The sequence below is a fragment of the Oratosquilla oratoria genome, chromosome 12, assembly GCF_046742065.1.
Source record: "Oratosquilla oratoria isolate Oo_2021 chromosome 12, ASM4674206v1, whole genome shotgun sequence".
NCBI lineage: Eukaryota > Metazoa > Arthropoda > Malacostraca > Stomatopoda > Squillidae > Oratosquilla > Oratosquilla oratoria.
The window spans coordinates 34,030,145-34,049,227 of record NC_134788.1 but is presented as its reverse complement, the minus strand read 5'-3'; the positions used below and the strand labels follow the sequence as shown (position 1 = coordinate 34,049,227).

General features: G+C 40.0%; 1 protein-coding gene across 2 annotated transcripts; it reads left to right on the top strand.

Moving 5' to 3' along the window:
- The first annotated feature begins 804 nt into the window (after positions 1 to 804).
- LOC143031342 (uncharacterized) lies at positions 805 to 17,954 on the top strand. Of its 2 annotated transcripts, none has more exons than XM_076195045.1 (2): positions 805 to 854; positions 15,321 to 17,954. In XM_076195045.1, the coding sequence occupies exon 2, from the start codon at positions 15,446 to 15,448 to the stop codon at positions 16,430 to 16,432; it is 987 nt and encodes a 328-aa protein (XP_076051160.1). In that variant the 5' UTR covers positions 805 to 854; positions 15,321 to 15,445; the 3' UTR covers positions 16,433 to 17,954. The 2 variants fall into 2 exon arrangements, with proteins under 2 accessions (XP_076051160.1, XP_076051159.1); XM_076195044.1 differs by lacking the exon at positions 15,321 to 17,954 and adding an exon at positions 11,895 to 14,253 and having other exon boundaries at positions 814 to 854.
- The last annotated feature ends 1,129 nt before the right edge of the window (positions 17,955 to 19,083 follow it).

The window sequence follows — 19,083 nt, the reverse complement described above, 5'->3', positions numbered from 1 at the left end:
TTGGGACATCTCCGGATATGATGGATTTCTTGAAAATAATTTCTAATGGAACAACAATCTCATTTTTCATTTCCTTTAAGATTCTTGGATGCCAACCGTCAGGCCCTGGTGTTCGATTAACTTTGAGTTTGTCTATACACCTTTTAATTTTTTCTTTTGTTATATTTACCGTAGTGAGTAAGTTTACCCTAGACTTTTCACAGGTTTCATTTTGGAATTCACTTTGAGGTGTTTCGTTTACGAATACCGAGCTAAAATAATTGTTTAAGATATTACACATTCCTTCATTTGAATATTCAAGTTGACCGTCAGCAGATGATAGTGGACCAATGTGGTTCCTAACAACCTTTTTATCTCTAATGTAACTATAGAATTCTTTGGGATTCTCTTTGGATTTATCAGCGATGTTCATTTCGTATTGTTTTCTTTTTCTTATTATCTTTTTTAAATCTCTCTGTATTGATACATAACTTTCATAGTCATTAGATGCACCCGGTCACTTATATTTCTTATAAGCCTGTCTCTTTTTAGCAATACTTTTTTCAGTTTCTTTGTCGAGCCACTTTAGGCGAGCTTGATTTGGGGGACGTCTGTCCTAAAGAAATGTAAGTTATTATATATGTACCCTAACAGTTCATCATTCCTTGTTAATGTTACGATTTTATTTTTATACTAAGAAGGAAATGCGCAACAAAAATTTAGTGTACCCTATAAGATAGTTGTATACTTCACTGAAGTCGTCCTATATTAATTTTGAGAGACGTGTTTGGGTATAGAAGGGTTTCACCGACGTGATCATACGACGCGACTTGACGTTAGTCCGCCACATTGGACGTCTAGCTGTCCCCGGATCGGTAGTGGTTACATTCTTTATGTTTAGCTTGTTAGTGGCCACAGCTCAAGTATAACAATAATAAGTGTTTCGTTGTGACTGAGACTAGCGAGAGGTAACAGGATTCTAGTAAAATCAGGTTGTTAGGCGTAGAAAAAGAAAGTATGCATGCACCCACTGAAAAGCACAGTCGAGATGATTCACGTAGGCATATCGTTCTGTACACAAGCTAACCCGGCTGAAGTAGTAACTTTAACTCAGAAAAATTCAAATGAAAGGTGCGTGCGAAACTGAAGCTTCAGGGGTACCGCATAAGGAAGTATTTACCAAATTGTAGAAAAACTGGATTGGGAGGACAGTCAAGATGTAGGACACGTTACCTGGTATGCTTTCATTAACCTTGTCATTACCAAGTAGATGCCACAGATCGATGGCCTGGCGACAAACGGTAATTATTTGATAAAAGTATGAATAGGTGAGGTTGTTCGTCGCAGGAGATTACGTTCAAACTCGTAGTGTGTCCACTTTAATCTTGGAGGTAGTACTTAGTCTCGTGTTGACTCCTTATTTTCCATTATAAATTACCCCTGTAGATGTGAGTAGGAATATTCCCAATATTATCAATATAGTTAAACGCCGTATATCCTAGTCATTGTGACTGTCCAGAAAGGTATTGGCGAGGTAGTACGAATGTAAAAATTGACTAGTTTAATACAATTGAGCAATATCCCAACAAGTAAAAACGAGATGTGACCACATATTTGCTGGAAGTCTTCTCAAACATTGTGTCAATACTGCGTATTTTGAAGGTGTGATTTTATAAGGGCTACTTTAAGTATTCATTCTTGTTATATTTTGTAATGTACATGGTTGAGAGGAGTGTTTTATTTGTGTCAATGATACCCAGTATGAGGGCATGCCAAAATGATTACTCCAGCTATGGAATATTTGGCCATTTTTAGAAAACAACAACAACAAAGGTTGAATTTGCTACATATTCTAGCCTAACCTAACCTTATTCACAACTTATCTCTACGGCCTTGGGGCTATACCACAGTCTTGCCACGCTGCAAGAATCCTAGCAGGGAACTGCCCTCAGAACCCCCCCACCCCCACCCCAACACACACACACACACACACACACCACACACACCACACACACACACACACACACACCACACACACACACACACACACACACACACACACACACACACACACACACACACACACACACACACACACACACACACATCAGCCTTTATAGAGTATTAGCAATTGGATAATCTGGTTAAAATATTATCTAGAACTTGTCCATAAAAAATATCATATAACCCAGCAGAAAATAAGGACTTAAGTTTCCTTATCAGTTGAATAATAGTGATTTTTTTTTTTTTTAATTGAAGTTGTATTTACTCTGATACTAAAAGTACTGCTTTTATCCATCACTTTCCCTATTGACTACCCTTCACCCTCTCCCCTCTACAAACTTTGGTTAACACCTAACCTAAACTTGGGAAGTTAAAATCATTGTTAACTATAGATGGAATTGGATGTTGCAGCAACACACTGAAGCTATTAATGACAGCAAAGAAACTTCAAATGTGTTAACATATTGGAAATATCTTCCTTTCTCATAATATTTCTTGGTACTAGGCCTTATACTTGAAGCTTTGGGGTATATAATCAAGGAATTGGCCCCAGGCATCACCAGACCTCTCCATGCCACAGTTTGGGAATAATATCCTTGTTCCAAAGGAAGAAGCCTTTGGTATAGATAGGGGAGTTAGATGAAGTATAGAAATTTATAGGATTTTAGTTTCTGTGTGTAGCTAATTTATTGGGGATGCTTTAGTGCATTGTCTTATTTTTCTATTTTGAAGGATGTGTTTTTCCAAGTTGTTGGATAATATGAAGTGGATACATACGCAGTTATAGTTCTTATGAGATGTTTGAATATAGAGTTTATTGCTCCTTTCAGCCTGCCAAATTCTGCACCTGCCATCGTTTCCAGCATGTTTAGTTTGTCCTAGATTGAAGGTCATGTGCATATCAAAAGTAAGGCTTAGCATTAGGCTTTTGTTCAGAGGGAGAGGTTGGGCATTTATTCTGATTGTTGGGTTCTTATATTGATTCATGGTAAATGTAGGAATCTAGAATACTGATTACCTTAGATGAGGCAAATAATCTGTTTGGTCTTTTACATATTTCAAGCTTGCTGAGGGAGATGGGTTTTTGGTGTCTCAAATTTTCACATAAGATGATTGTGAGGTACTTTGTGAAAAGCTCTCCCTAGATCAAGGTACACACACACAATCCACTCAGCCCTCCCTCTCTTACAGCACTCTCAAGTACTACGAATCTTGAAAAGATTGACTCACGACCTAAATCTAAAGCCAACTGTCAGAATGTTCATCCCTTCAAGGTACTCATCAGTCTTTCACATAATTTCACTGTTGTGGTGGTGAAAGTTGCCAGGCTATAGTTCAGTGGTACCTCTTACTTCCATCTCTGTAAATTGGCACCACATAAGCCCTTTTCCAATTATGCAGGACTATTCCTTGTTTTAACCACTTCTGTACAATGGGCACCGACAAAGGTGTCATGAGGAACAAGTATGTACTGTACATGAGGATGCCGGCATTGGTGTTTTGATTATATATATACAGTATATATATTTGTTGTACATGAGTTACCCCGGATTCTGTGAACTGGTTTTTTCATGTTTTCTGTGTTTATTGTTAGAGTAAAGGAGAATGAGTAATACAGCAGTGACTTTATATTTTATAATGCACATAGTGTGATACATTGTTCATATGACAGCCAATGCTGTGCACAAAAATTTGTCTCATACTGAAGTGGTTAATACATAATAAGCCTCTTGTCCATCAGTTGTTCCCTTCATCCTCCTCAAAGTGTCCAATTTGAAATCACATCAGATCTTGATGCTTTTCTCACAGCCAATGAATGATCCCAAGAGATCGAGCTCTTCCCTCACCACTACATTTATATCTTGCAAACCCAAATCTTTGCTCACCACACTTTCCCCTGTAAAACTGCTCTCCAGATAGATTGGAAATTTTCATTCATTTCTGCTTGAGTTCAATCCTTCCCTGTGTCTCAATTTACCAATAATAAATCTGTAAAACTTTCAGTTCATCCCTGCATTGATCTACAAGACTCCTTGCAAAATTTGGTTCCTCCTGCAGATTTTGTATAGTCATTTCTAGTTTGTAAGCTATACCTCTTCTCTATCTCCACTTTGCCCAAGCCATGGTCCTGTCTTTTTATTTCATTCTATTATTATTATTTTTAATTTTCTTGACTTCTAACAGGAATGTCACATTTGGGGTTGCAGAGAGTAGTATGCCTAGTCCCACACTCCATCCTGTTTTAGCTGTCTCTATGGCCTGACTGGGAAGACTCCAAGGCAATATTCTTTTCTCCCCAACCCAGGGCAGTTGGTGGATGCAGGGATGCCCCAACATTCATGAGGAGCTGAGATGGGAGTGGTGCAAGGGACTGAGATGGGTGGAAGTAGGTATGCCTCCTTTCACTTGACTACCTCCCATGTAAGAAGGAAAAAAGCTCTTGGTACATAGATTTTTTATAATATATATGTTTGTACACACATATATATATGAATATATATATATATATATATATATATATATGTATATGAATATATATATATATATATATATATATATATATATATATATATATATATTTATACATACATACATACATATATCAAGGCTTTTTCCCCTTACAAGGGGGGTAGCCAAAAAGAAAAGGCATAAAATCATTCCCACCCATTCCATCCCTGAATACACTCCACACCCCTCCACCCTCCCTCTTATCTTAGCACCTCCTGAAAGAGGGGTCATCCCTGCACCTTGTCCACTGCCCTGGGTCAGAAGCAGTGTCGCAAGACACAGCACATCCACAGCAAGGCCGCTTCATTAAATCGGCGACCCCCCCTCTCCGTCCCCCCATTGCATAAAATGAGAGGACGGGGAGAAATCCCTTCAGGCTGCGTCAAATTTTGCTCACACATACTACCTCACCCCCCCATCCACCCGCCCATTCCACCTCATACAATCACAACATCATCCCTATACAACCATTCTCCATTCACCCCTGTCTTCTGTCCTCTCCTGTCCTTCCTCAACAGACATTCCCCTCTTCCCCAAAGCCCCCTTCACCCCATCCATCCACCTCATCCTAGGACGTCCCCTCATGTTCACTCCCTCCACATCTGCCTTCCACACCTCTTTTACTAGTCTTTCTTCACTCATTCTTTCCATGTGTCCAAACCATCCTAATATTCTTTCATCAACCCTATCTCCCAGCTCCTTTTCCACCCCTGTTCTCCTCCTCACCTCCTCATTTCTCACGCTATCTAGCCTAGTAACCCCCACCATACTTCTCAGACACCTCATTTCAAACACATTCAAACTCCTTCTCTCTTCTTCTCTTATGTTCCATGTTTCTGCCCCATACAGTGCTGTTGGCACAATCACTCCTTCATACAGTCTCCTCTTAGCATCCATTCCCAAATGTCTATTCCTCATTACACTCTTTAATCCACCAAGGCATTTACTCGCTTCTCTCAATCTACATTCTACCTCCACTTTCACTCCACCTTTCCCTGCCACATTTGCACCCAAGTATCTAAAACTATCCACTTCCTCCAGTCGCTCTCCCTTAATGCTCACTTCCAGTCTACTGCCACTTTCACCCCTTATACATCTCATCACCTTACTTTTACCCACATTTATCTTCAGCTTTCTTCTATCACATACTCTCCCAAACTCTGCCACCAACTTCCTCAATCCCTCCTCCGATCCTGCCACAAGCGCAGTGTCGTCTGCAAACAACAGCTGACTCACCTCCCACTTTTCTCCATTTTCTTTAACCATCTCCAATCCCTTGCCCACTACCCTTGCATTTACCTCTTGCACCACCCCATCCATGTATAAGTTGAACAGCCAGGGCAACATAACGCATCCTTATATATATATATATATATATATATATTATATATCACACCTTTTGTTGAGTCTTGTTCTTCCTTCCAGAAAGGTTCAGTCCATATTTGTTCACTCCCAGGCTACAAATGTAAAGATTGTTTTCCCATTCCCTCTTAGTTCCAGTAGTATTCTTGAATTCATTTCAGCCTGTCTCAGAGAATTTCTTTAATTACGAGAAGTCTGCCTTGCCTGTGTGATTAATTCCCTGGCTTTATTTCCTCACCTACCAGCAGAAACTCAATTGTTACACTTGTGGTTGTGTTTACTTAATTGTAATAGATTATTTGTACTATTCTTGACTGGATCTATGCTTACGGGGTCCATGGATAAAATTTTGTTTTTAATTCATTTATGGTGTCTGCCTGAATTCTTTCTTACTTGTTGCACAGATTAATGCTTAAAGGTATTTTTCTAACATCTTTCAAGCTGTCTTCTTTAAATTTTTACTATAGCCTCTTGACCTTTTACTCCATAATAACAAATCCTATTTTTTCACACTTTAAGCATACAAAATGTACATGATACAAGCCACAAAACTCCTGACTCCACAAATCTTCCCCAATTTTACAAACAAAAACCACGTTAACACATATATGTTAAGGCCATCATCCCACTTCAGTGCAGTACCAACACCGAATAAACCTAGTCACAGTTTCAAATTACCCCAGATGCTGTTACTCCTGCAAACTTCTCGATATCGTCTCTCCAACTTCTGTCTGGTCTCCCTATTCCATGCTTCCTATCTTGCGGCATCCACTCAGTAACAGATTTGCTCCATTGTTCATCAGTCATTCACACCAACTTCCCTGCCCAATTCCACGTCCTCTCTTTCACAGCCTCCACAATATCTTTCACTCTAGTCTGCACTTTCACCCAACTTGCTCTCTTTCAGTCTCAGCATTATTCCCATCATTGATCACTCCATTCTCCTCTGTGCTGTCCTTAGTATTGTTTCCATCACCTTCGTCAGTTTCCAAGTCTCACACCCGTAGATTATTGCTGGCAGAATGCATTGATTGTAAACTCTACGTTTCAAATATAAAGGTAGAGAGCCTCTCATGATTTTATTATACTTACCAAACACTTTCCAACCAGTTGTAATGCGTCTTTTTATTTCATTATCATGATCATTCGTCACTCACCATCTGCCCTAAATGATTATACTCTTCAACTTCTTCAAGACTCTCACCATCAATTACAATATCTTGACTTTGAACTTTTGTGTTGGACATTACTTTGGTTTTACTCTTATTAATTTTTAAACCTACTTTGAGACTGCTTGTTTAGATCACTCAGCATATAATGCAAGTCTTTTGCTCTTTCTGAAATAAGAATAATGTCATCTGCAAATCTTAGATGGTTCAAATATTCGCCATTAATCTTTAAACCTTTCTTTTCCCAACTCAACCTTCTGAAGATATCTTCCAAACAAGCTGTTAATACTTTGGGTGAAATTGTCTTGCCTTGCCGTACTCCTTTCTCAATCTTGAACTTGTCTACATCTTTATGTAGTCGAATTATAGTGGTACCTTTCACATAAATATTTTCTAAAGCTCATACGATCTGTTCGTTTGTACCCTGGTTGCATAGCGAGTTTCGTATTGCTATTTGTTTTACCGAGTCAAAGACCTTCTCATAATTTACAAAAGCTAAACACAGAGGTATATTATATTCTGTCATTTTTTCAATTAGTTGGTTAATCGCCTGCAAATGTTCTAGAGTTGAATATCCGCTCCTAAAGCCTGCCTGTTGTTGTTGTTGTTGTCGTTCCCTAGACTGTCCGAGCAGTCCCGTCTCCCCAAGGAATGCCACAGCTGAAACTGGGTTTTCCCACATATCCTTTATAGAGTGTATGTTGTGTTGTTTGCGTGTATGATTGTGTATAATGCAGTCTTCCATTATGTGTTGTATGGTATGGGGTGAAGTGTCACATCCTGGGCAGCTGTTCACAATGCAGTCATCCAGCCTCTTCTGGTAGCTTAGAAGTGCTGGGTGGTGGCCGCACCACAGTCTGGCCAGGTGGACTCTGTCCTTTCGTGGGAGAGAGGATTGAGAAGGGTGGATATCAGGGGGTCTAGCATGCATCAGTGTGTTGTCTTTCAATGTGTTAATGGAGCGGTGAGTGATATGATTATGAATATGTTTCTGGAGGCTGGTATTTGGTGGTTGTGGAGGAAGAGAAGAGAGTATCTGTGTGTGATAAAGGTGTGGGTGTTGTATAAATGTTTCTTTGTGTGTGTGGGTGTTCTGCTATGTAGTGTAGTGGGTGTGATGTGTTAGTGGTGGCTGCGGCAAGTGTTTGTGTGCCTCTCATGTCGAGGTGGTCCTTGACTTTGAGGACTTTTGTTTCATGGTGTAAATGGTCTGTAGGTGTTGTATTTGTGCAGCCTGTAATTGTTTTTAGGGCTTTGTTTTGTATGATTTGAAGCGTGTTGTGGTGTGTCTCACTGAGATTAGGAGCCCATGCAGGACTCGCATAATTCATCACTGAGCGTATGCATTGTTTGTATATTGTTATATTAGTTTCTTTGTTTTGTCCAAATGTTGTTCCAGTTATTGACTTAAGTGTGTTAAGTCTAGGTGTGTATTTGTTTTTTATGTTTGTGATGTGTTGTTTGAAAGACGTATCGTATGTTACACCAAGAATTTTCGTTGTGTTTGTGTGTGGTATTAGAGTGTTGTTGATGTAGAGATGAGGTATGTATTTGTGTTCTTTTGTCCAGTTGGTGAGAAGTGTTGCTGTAGATTTGATTGGAGCTATTTTGAGTCTGTTTGTGATGAACCATGTGTTGAGTGTATCAAGGTATGTCTGGATTATTTCTGCAGCTTTGTCTGTGTTACGACGATGTGTGCATGTGATTGTTATGTCGTCTGCGTAGGAAGAGATTTGTATTTCTGAGTTGTCTGGTGTGGGTAAGTCGTGCATGTATAGATTAAAGAGCGTGGGGGATAGAACTGAGCCCTGTGGTACTGCATTCTTAATGTTTCTGATGTGCGATGATTGGCCATTATATGACACATAAGCATTCCTACCTGCCAGATAATTGGCCAACCATCTTTTGGTGTTATTGTGCATGTCTGTGTTATATATTTTATTTGTTAGGTTGTTGCGGGGGATAGCATCAAAAGCTTTACCAATGTCTAATGTTATAAGAAGTGTTCTGTGGTGGGGCCTATCTGAATTGATGTCATCTAAAATTCTTTGTGTGAGGTTTATCAGAAGTGTTTGTGGAGTGTAGTGGCCTAAAACTGTGTTGTGAGTCAGGAAGGGGAATATGTGGTGTGACAAGTTTAAGTATTAGGTGTTCAATGACTTTAGAGGGGGTGCAGAGAAGTGTGATTGGGCGGTGCAATGTTGGGATTGTTGGGTCTTTGTTCGGTTTTGGAATGGTGATTATTTTACCACGCTTCCAGATGTCGGGTATAGTGTTGTGTGAATAGCTGTGGTTTGCAATGTTTGTGAGTGCGTGTATACCTTGTGGTCCAATGTGTTTTAGGTGGATGTTGCTTATGTTATCAGGGCCACAGGCAGATGAGTGCTTGAGATTATGTATTATGTGTTTTGTCTGACTGTCTATGAAGGGTGTATAGTCTGAGTCTGTGGGAAAGTCTTTCTTACATCGAATAGTGTGTCAGTCGTCAGGGTGAGAAGTGAGATGGCTTGTCTGTGGAAAATGATTTATGAGTGTGTTTGCTTGTTGTCTGTTTGATGGTAGATTGTCTGTTGTTGTGATTATTGCTGTGTGAGAGCGTGTTATGTTACTGTTGGATAGTGTAATGCTGTTGAGTGTTTTGTACAATTTGCTGGTGTTTGTTTTGTGATGAAGTGTATTGATAAAGTTTTGCCAATTTTGTGTTTTTTGTTCGTGTATTTTATTGGCAATGACAGTGTTTAGTGTTTGTATTTGGTCTGCTATGTTTTGAGGGATAGGTGTGTGGGTATTGTGTTTAAGTGTGTCTCGTTGTCTGATGAGGCCTTGGATTTCTGGTGTGAAGTTGGGGTTGTGTGATTTTCTGTTGCCTCTAGGGATGTATCTCTTGTCTGCGTTTTGTATGATTGTATTAAAAGTGTGCACAGCATTGTTTATGTTTGTGATTGGTGTACTGTTAAGTGTTTCAAAATGTTGTTCTGTCTCTTCAGTAAAAGCTTCCCAGATAGCTCTCTTGTAATTGGTGTATGTGTGTCTGTGGCCAACTGGGGTGCATCTTGTTTTGGTGGTGATGATGATTGGAAGGTGGTCAGAACCAAGTGTTCCGACCACTCTCCATGATGTTGTTGGGGTTAGGCAGGGGGAGCAGAAGGTGATATCAGGAGAGGAGGGATTATAGAGGGCTTGGTATGGGATATGTGTATGATTATGTGTGTTGTTCATGATAGTCAATGAGTCAAACTGAATCTGTATATCAAGCCCTCTGTCTGTGTCAGGGTTGTCGACATACCATGCAGACGACTTGGTGTTGAAGTCACCACCCATGATCAGGTTGGGGATTGAGGCTAGATGGCTAAATTGAGGCCTGAAGGTGTTTGGAACTGTGGGGGATGTTTGGGAGGGAATGTACATGTTAACTATTGTCAGTGTTGATTTGTTGCCTGTGCGGATTCAAATGGATTGGATTTCTGTAGTGTTATCTGTGGTAGAGAGGAGAATTTTGGTTGTGGCACTTGTGTCCACAAAACAGATGGAGTGGTGGATCAGGGTGATGAGTCCACTGCCACTGCCGTCAGTCCGGTCTTGTCTGATGGTGGTGTAATTATGAAATGATGGTGTTTTGTGTGAGTGTCTTAGTTTTGTTTCTTGTATAATTGCAATGCGTATGTTGTGTTGTTTAAGAAAGTGTTCGATACAGTCAATGTTGTGTTGTAATATGTTGATGTTGTGTGTTCTGTATGTATTGTATGTTGCCGTTTGGGGTTGAGGTTGGTGTGTTCATGGGGAAGGTATAGGATCTGGGTTAAAGGGGGGAAAGGAGAGATTGGGGACAAAGGAAAGGGAGTACTGAATGGGGATAAGGGCAAAGGGAAATTGGGTGTGGGTAAGGGTGCTGGCTGTGGTTGGGGAGGTGGGAGTGGGGTTACTGGAGGGCAGGGAGAACATGTCCAAGTGTTTGTGTATTGGTTTGTGTCAGCAAGTGTTGTACAAGTGTGGTGGGCCCAGTTTTTGCACATATTGCACTGAACTAAGCCCTTTGTCTGTCTGCTCGAAGTAATGAGTTTAGAGCATGTTGGGCATGTGTATTTTGTGGTGGGCCCAGGATTGCTCTCTACATCTCCGGCTAAAAGTAGAAGAGGGGTAATCGCCGGAAAATCACCCCTCGGTGCAGAAAAAACATAACATTGCATGTTGAGAAAAAGGATTGTAGTACTCCCCAGGGCAGGCGTAGCTCCTCTTGGGGATCGGTGCCACCTGCGTAGAGCTGGTGGCCAGGGTTGCTTGCCGCCGTTTGGCCCCCAACTCTTGGGGTTGGGGGGGGGGGATGGTCCCACGACGTAGATGGTTGGTTTCCATCTAAAACTTGACTTAGTCTATTTGTAAGGATCTTGAAGAATATTTTATATACATTTGATAGCAAGCTAATTGGTCGATAGTTACTAAGGTCTTTCTGGTCTCCTTTTTTATGAAGCAAAATCACTGTAGCATTGCACCACGCATCTGGAACGCTATCTTGAAGTAGGCGCTGGGTGTACAACTGAGCTAATTTAGTATGAACTAATTTACCTGCATCTCTCAACAGACCTATCAATATACCATCTTCCCCAGGTGCTTTTCCTCGTTTCATAGTTTTTAGAGCAGATTCTACTTCTTCCATTGTAGTTTTTTTTTTCAGCGCAACACCATCACTTTTTGAACTTGATCAACCTTTATTTTTTTCATCTTCTTTCAAGCGTCATCCCTAATACGAATTGTTTGTTCCCTTCCCTTACTGCATTTTTGTTAATGCCCCACTATATTTTTATACGACCCTGTTACTCCTATCATATGCTCTCAACAAGTTAAATGTTGAACTTAGTATATGTTTTCTTTCAGGACAAGGGCAAATAAAAAAAAATTATGGAAAAGGTTATCCAAAGGTTACGTATATTCGTCATATAATAAAGAAAATTTGGTGTGGTGTCTGCGTCACACCTATCTAACAAGACATTTGATATCACATGATGACCCACACTATAGAGAAACCTTTCCAATGTGGCATGTGTGATACAGGTTTCCCAAGAGAGACTGCTCTCAAACAACACATAATGACCCACACTGGAGAGAAGCCCTTCAAGTGTGATCTGTGTGATGCGGCTTTCTCACAAAAGGTTCATCTCAAACAACACGTGATGACCCACACTGGAGATAAGCCCTTCAAGTGTGACCTGTGTGATGCGGTTTTCTCACAAAAGAACGATGTCAAGCGACACATAATGACCCATACTGGAGAGAAGCCTTTCAAGTGTGACCTGTGCGATGCAGCTTTCTCACAAAAGGGTCATCTCAAACAACACATAATGACCCACACTGGAGAGAAGCCCTTCAAGTGTGATCAGTGTGATGCGGCTTTCTCACAAAAGAATAGTCTCAAACTACACGCGAGGACCCACACTGGAGAGAAGCCCTTGAAGTGTGACGTGTGTGATGTAGTTTTGTCGCAAAATAGCTCTTTCAAGAGACACATGATGACCCACACTGGAGAAAAGCCTTTCCAATGTGGCCTGTGTGATGCAGCTTTCTCACGAAAGAGTGTTCTCACATATCACGCGATGACCCACACCGGAGAAAAGCCTTTCCAATGTGGCCTGTGTGATAAAGGCTTCCCGGGAAAAGGTGCTCTTAAACAACACGTAAAGTCCCACCCTGGAGAGAAGCCTTTTAAGTGTGACCTGTGCGATGCAGTTTTCTCACGAAAGGTTTATCTCAAAGCGCACATGATGACCCACACTGGAGAGAAGCCCTTCAAATGTGACCTGTGTGATTCGGGTTTCTCACGAAAGAATGATCTCAAACTACACATGATGACCCACACTGGAGAAAAGCCCTTTAAATGTGACCTGTGTGATGCGGCTTTCTCAAGAAAGAATAATCTCGAACGACACATGGTGACCCACACTGGACAGAAGCCCTTGAAATGTGACCTGTGTGATGCGGCTTTCTCACAAAAGAGTCATCTCAAACAACACATAATGACCCACACTAGAGGAGGAGGAGAAGGAGAGAACCAATGAGTCAGTCGACACACTGAGCTAGAAGTTAACGGAAGCTGTCGGAGATGGGACACATCTTAACCGGCCATATCACTACATTATCACCTCCACGAGTTTGTTCTGCGCTCTAATTGTCTGAGTGAGCTTGGAGTGGGAATGTTGGCCAACGGAATGGGTAGGGGCGGCTAGACTCTACGACACGAGAGCCAGAACGAAGAACCGCAAATTGAACCAATTGCCTCACCTCCTCGTTCGGCTTTATGCAGGAATCCCCTCGCCCCATCAAGTATCAAGTATCGCCGGTACTAAATCAAGGTATGATAATTATTCGCTGCTGGAAGAGCTTTTGAAGAAATGACTCCTATATATTAAATCTGCCAGTGTGTAACTGTGTGACTAAGTGTATGACCAAGTGTGTAACTAAGTGTGTGACAAAAAATAGTATTCTATAACAAGTTGTGATCATTCTGAATTAAGTTCCATGTTGGAGAAGAGTTAAAGTGCCCAATTACTGTCGTTGCCACTTGTGAGGTTCTGCTGTCCTGAGCAGTCAAGTAACTCCAAATAATACTCGTTATTCATAAAATGATTTATCACATGTTTGTGTGTGTGTATGTATGATATTAATTTATATTATGAGTATTATTAATGTGAATGACTGATTATGTTCAAATAATAGTTAAGATATTTAGATAGTTTGATAAGGCCCTTATTCTTCTGATGTTCATATACAGTGTAATGCTGTACAGAAGGAAGTACCCATACATATGAAATTTGGTTATGCATAATCCTCGTAGGTCAGTGAAGCTACCGGAGTAAGGTAGAATATATTTGCATTCAGTAAAGTTAACCAAGTCCTGCTGAGGTCTTTAAAGTTCTGACGCACGTCATGAGATATAGTTCTATTTACTTTAGCACTGTACAAGATTGTGTGGAGTAAACGCCATTGTTACTTATAATTTGTTACAGTAAATATAACTACACAAATGTATTCAGCAGTGTTGTTGAAGAATAAATCCAAGATGTGAGTTGATTGGGTCTTTCAAATCCGTAAGTTTTCATATCATTTGATCGATGGGAATTTTGATATTTTAGCTTCGCAATTAACCGACCACAAATACAAACTTATGACCAAAGGGCCCTGCCGCGTAGATCAGAAACTGGATGACTGTATTTCCAGCATCACCCAAACACATTTTTCACTTTCATTTCTTATATCAAATATATATATATATATATATATATATATATATTTATATATATATAAATATTATATATATATATATATATAAATATATTATATAAATATTAATAAGTATTTTAGACAAATTATTTGGATGATGGAGAACATAAACACAGGGGACAGCTCGGAACCCTAAACACACTAACTTTTCGTTCGCGTAGAACTTCTTCAGAGAGTGTATGTAGAACTGCAATTGAAGTTTATGTACTAAATCTAATTACCTTTTCGGGCACTTGGGAAAGGTCGTTTTTCTGGCGTGTTTTAGAATTAAAATACTAGTTTGTTTAGCTAAATTGATAAACCCTCCAAGATATGAATGATACTGACCTACCCATAAGAAAACAAGATTATATAGAATTTATAGATTTATGCGTAAATTTTGGTGTGTTTACTTTTAATGGTGACGAATATGAACAACATAGAGGTCTTGCTATGGGTAGTCCTTTAAGTGCAGTGATGGCCTCTCTATGGAGTTATTAGAACAAGAAAGCTTTATCAGAATCAATGGTAGGGGGTCACACTGGTTTAGATATGTAGACGACGTCCTCGCAATCATCCCCGAAAACACCAATGTAAATAATAAAGTGAGAGTGCTTAACGCGGTCAACAGCGATATTCAGTTCACCGTAGAAGAGGAACAAAACGGACAATTGCCCTTCCTAGATACGTTAATACGACGAGTGGGAAAAACTGTAACTTTCTCAGTATACAGAAAGGAACCAAACAAAGAGGATTTAGTACATTACTTCTCCGCACATGATGATAGGACAAAGAGTGGTATAGTAATAGGATTTTTTCTCAGGGCACTAAGAATCTGTAGTAATGAATACCTAGAAGGCGAATTTGATTACATTATGAAAACCTTTGACAAACTTGGATATCCAGAGGGAATGTTAAAAAGAACAAAAAGAAAAGCAATAAATATTTACAATCGCAGAAAGAGAGAAATGATAAAAATAATACCAATTTTATATCAGTACCTGGCTCAGAAACGTCACCAATAATTTAGTATATGTTTTCTTTCAGGACAAGGGTAAATATCAATTTTTTTATGGAAAAGGTTATCCAAAGGTTACGTATATTCGTCATATAATAAAGAAAATTTGGTGTGGTGTCTGCGTCACACCTATCTAACAAGCATTTAATATCACATGATGACCCACACTATAGAGAAACCTTTCCAATGTGGCGTGTGTGATACAGGTTTTCCAAGAGAGAATGCTCTCAAACAACACATAATGACCCACACTGGAGAGAAGCCTTTCCAATGTTACCTGTGTGATGCGGCTTTCTCACAAAAAGGTCATCTCAAACGACACGTGATGACCCACACTGGAGATAAGCCCTTCAAGTGTGACCTGTGTGATGTGGCTTTCTCACGAAAGGATGATGTCAAGCGACACATAATGACCCATACTGGAGAGAAGCCTTTCAAATGTGACCTGTGTGATGCAGCTTTCACAGGAAAGAGTTATCTCAAACATCACATAATGACCCACACTGGAGAGAAGCCCTTCAAGTGTGATCTGTGTGATGCGGCTTTCTCACTAAAGAATGGTCTCAAACTACACATCATGACCCACACTCGAGAGAACCCCTTCAAATGTAACTTGTGTGATGCAGTTTTGACACAAACTAGCTCTTTCAAGAGACACATGATGACCCACACTGGAGAGAAGCCTTTCCAATGTGGCCAGTGTGATAAAGCTTTCTCAGTAAAGGATGTCCTCAAGCGACACATGATGACCCACACTGGAGAAAAGCCTTTCCAATGTGGCCTGTGTGATAAAGGCTTCCCGGGAAAAGGTGCTCTCAAACAACACGTAAAGACCCACACTGGAAAGAAACCTTTTAAGTGTGACCTGTGCAATGCAGTTTTCTCACGAAAGGGTGATCTCAAACGACACGTGATGACCCACACTGGAGACAAGCCCTTCGAATGTGACCTGTGTGATGCGGCTTTCTCACAAAAGAATAATCTCGAACGACACATGATGACTCACACTGGAGAGAAGCCCTTCAAGTGTGACCTGTGTGATGCGGCTTTCTCACGAAAGAATGGTCTCAAACAGCACATGGTGACCCACACTGGAGAGAAGCCCTTCAAGTGTGACTTGTGTGATGCAGGTTTTTTATGAAAGGATTATCTCAAACGACACATAATGACCCACACTGGAGGAGGAGGAGGAGACAGAGAGAACCACATGGGTCAGTCAACACACTGAGCTAGAAGTTAACTGAAGCTGCCGGAGCTAAAACACATCCTAACCGGCCATATCCCTACATTGTCACCACCACGACTTCGTTCTCCATCGAATCGTCTGAGTGACCTTGGAGTGGTAACGTTGGCCAACGGAAAGGGTGGGGGCGGCTAGCCTTTATGACACGAGAGCCAGAACGAAGAACCGCAAATTGAACCAATTGCTTCACCTCCTCGTTCGGCCTTACGCAGGAATCCTCCCCCTCCTCCCCCATCCGGTGTTAAGTATCGCCGGTGACTTGGATTCTGGTTACTATATTCTCGACAAGTTCTTTTTAATGCGAAGAATACGGGTTAAAGGAGTATCATACAGTATTTGGGACTGGAATACTCAAATACCTGCAGTGAAATGTCTCACTAGAGGAACCATGACTCAACAAGAAGTTACTCCCACCATGCGTCCTGTTTTAGTAGTTCACAGGACAGCACCGGGGTGGTGGGAGTTTAGCCAGTTGTGTTTGACTCTTATTACAGTTTTAGTTTTAGTTGCACCCTAATTCAGTTGCTGTTGACCCATAGTTCAGTTTAGTTGTAGCTGTCCCCAGTGTAGTTCTAACTGCGCCCCAGGCTGCAATTGTCCCAGCTGCAGTCTAGTTGTAGCCGTCCCCAGTTCTAGTTGTTTGATAGAGGTAGTAGCCGTTGAGCAAGTGTAGTAGTAAGGTTATCCTAGACAAACCTCGCGAAGCTTGTAGTGTCAGTAGCCTAGTGATAACCTTGTAGTTGTGTCGATTATGTAGCATCCTAATTCATTAGTCTGAGAAAATTGTTAACATTATTTCTTTCAGCCCCCACCCCTTCTTCAGTGACAACTTCCTTATCTACTTAAAACTTTGGAATATTAAAGTAGCTTTTAATAACCCATGTACATTTAAGAAATTAAGAATTAAGAATTCACCAGTTGATTCAGATGGCTGCATGTACAAAATACCCTGCAGAGATTGTGAAAAGTATTGCATTGGACAAACAGGCAAAGAACTATCAACCAGAATTAAACAATACAAATATAGTGTTAAAACAGCACAAAAATCCAATGCTCTTTTTGTTCACATGAAAGATTTCAATCATTGTATTAATTGGACTAATGTTCCCTCTATTTTTTCTTGTAATTCATTTGTCAAAGGAAACATTATAGAAAGTAGTATTGCAAAATATTCTGAAGGCTCTAATCTTAATATCAGTAGTGGCATTTATAAATTAGATAAATTTATCATCAACAAAATTTGTAATCAAGTTATAAGTGACGAAAAGTAATTCGGTGATTTGTGCTCTTCTCTGAGATTTATTATTTTTTATTTGTGATCATTTGTGCATTGCCATCTCTTTTCCAAGTGTTTAGTCTCTTGTCTTATAAACCTTATTGTACTACTATTTTCATTTATATTCCCCTGATGATGTGAATAAAACGGGAGCACTTGGGAATTAGTTTTTTTTCTGATTTCCTTTCTGGTTACCAATAAAAAAATTGGATGACATGTGTTTTTAGTCATTCTGCATATGTATATATATATATATATATATATATATATATATATATATACATATATATGTATATATATATATATATATATATAATACAATCCATGACCGTCACTCAGAGGATTCGAACCTCCGCCTCTTGACCCCAGAGAGTCCACAGCACCAGCCTTTGACCACTCAGATCGTCTGTGGTCGAGTGGTCAAAGGCGGGTGCTGTGGACTCTCTTGGGTCTATAGGCAGTGGTTCGAATCCTCTGCGCGACGGTCATGGAGATTGTATGATTGATGTCGCTGTCCATTAGCGAATTATTCACATACACACACACACACACACACACACACACACACACACACACACACACACACACACAAAAAGTGGCATTTACATACCTGGATGAAGAAATGGTGAGGAAAATCCTAATCACCCTGATAAGACCAAGATTGGAATATGCAGCAACGATATGGTCACCATGTACAAAAAATGTATAAAAAAACTTGAAAGAATACAAAGAGCAATTACAAAATTGGCACCAACACTCTCAAAACTATCATATGAAGAGAGACTACAAAAACTTAAACTACAGACACTAGAGCAAAGAAGAGAGAGAGGAGATTTGATAGCTATTTACAGAATCATGAAAGGCATAGAAATTACTGATAGAGAGAATCTGATAAAATGGGATGACAGAAATACAAGAGGACACGGAAAGAAAATAAAAAAAGACAGCTATAGAAGAGATTTGAAAAAGAACAGCTTTCCTCACAGAGTAATAGACAGTTGGAACAAGTTAGATGAGAAAGTGGTGTGTGCAAAAACAATACATGAATTTAAAAATAGTTTAGATAAAATGAGATATGAAGACGGGACCACACGAGCATAGCTCCCCTTCCCGTAAAATACAACTAGGTAAATACAACTAGGTAAATACACACATATATATATATATATTGCAAAAATAATCACAACGCGTGACAAAATATTGCAGAAACCACAGGGAAATTAAAGTCGGAATATTGAACGTTTTCGTCTATTACGACATCCTCAGAGTACAA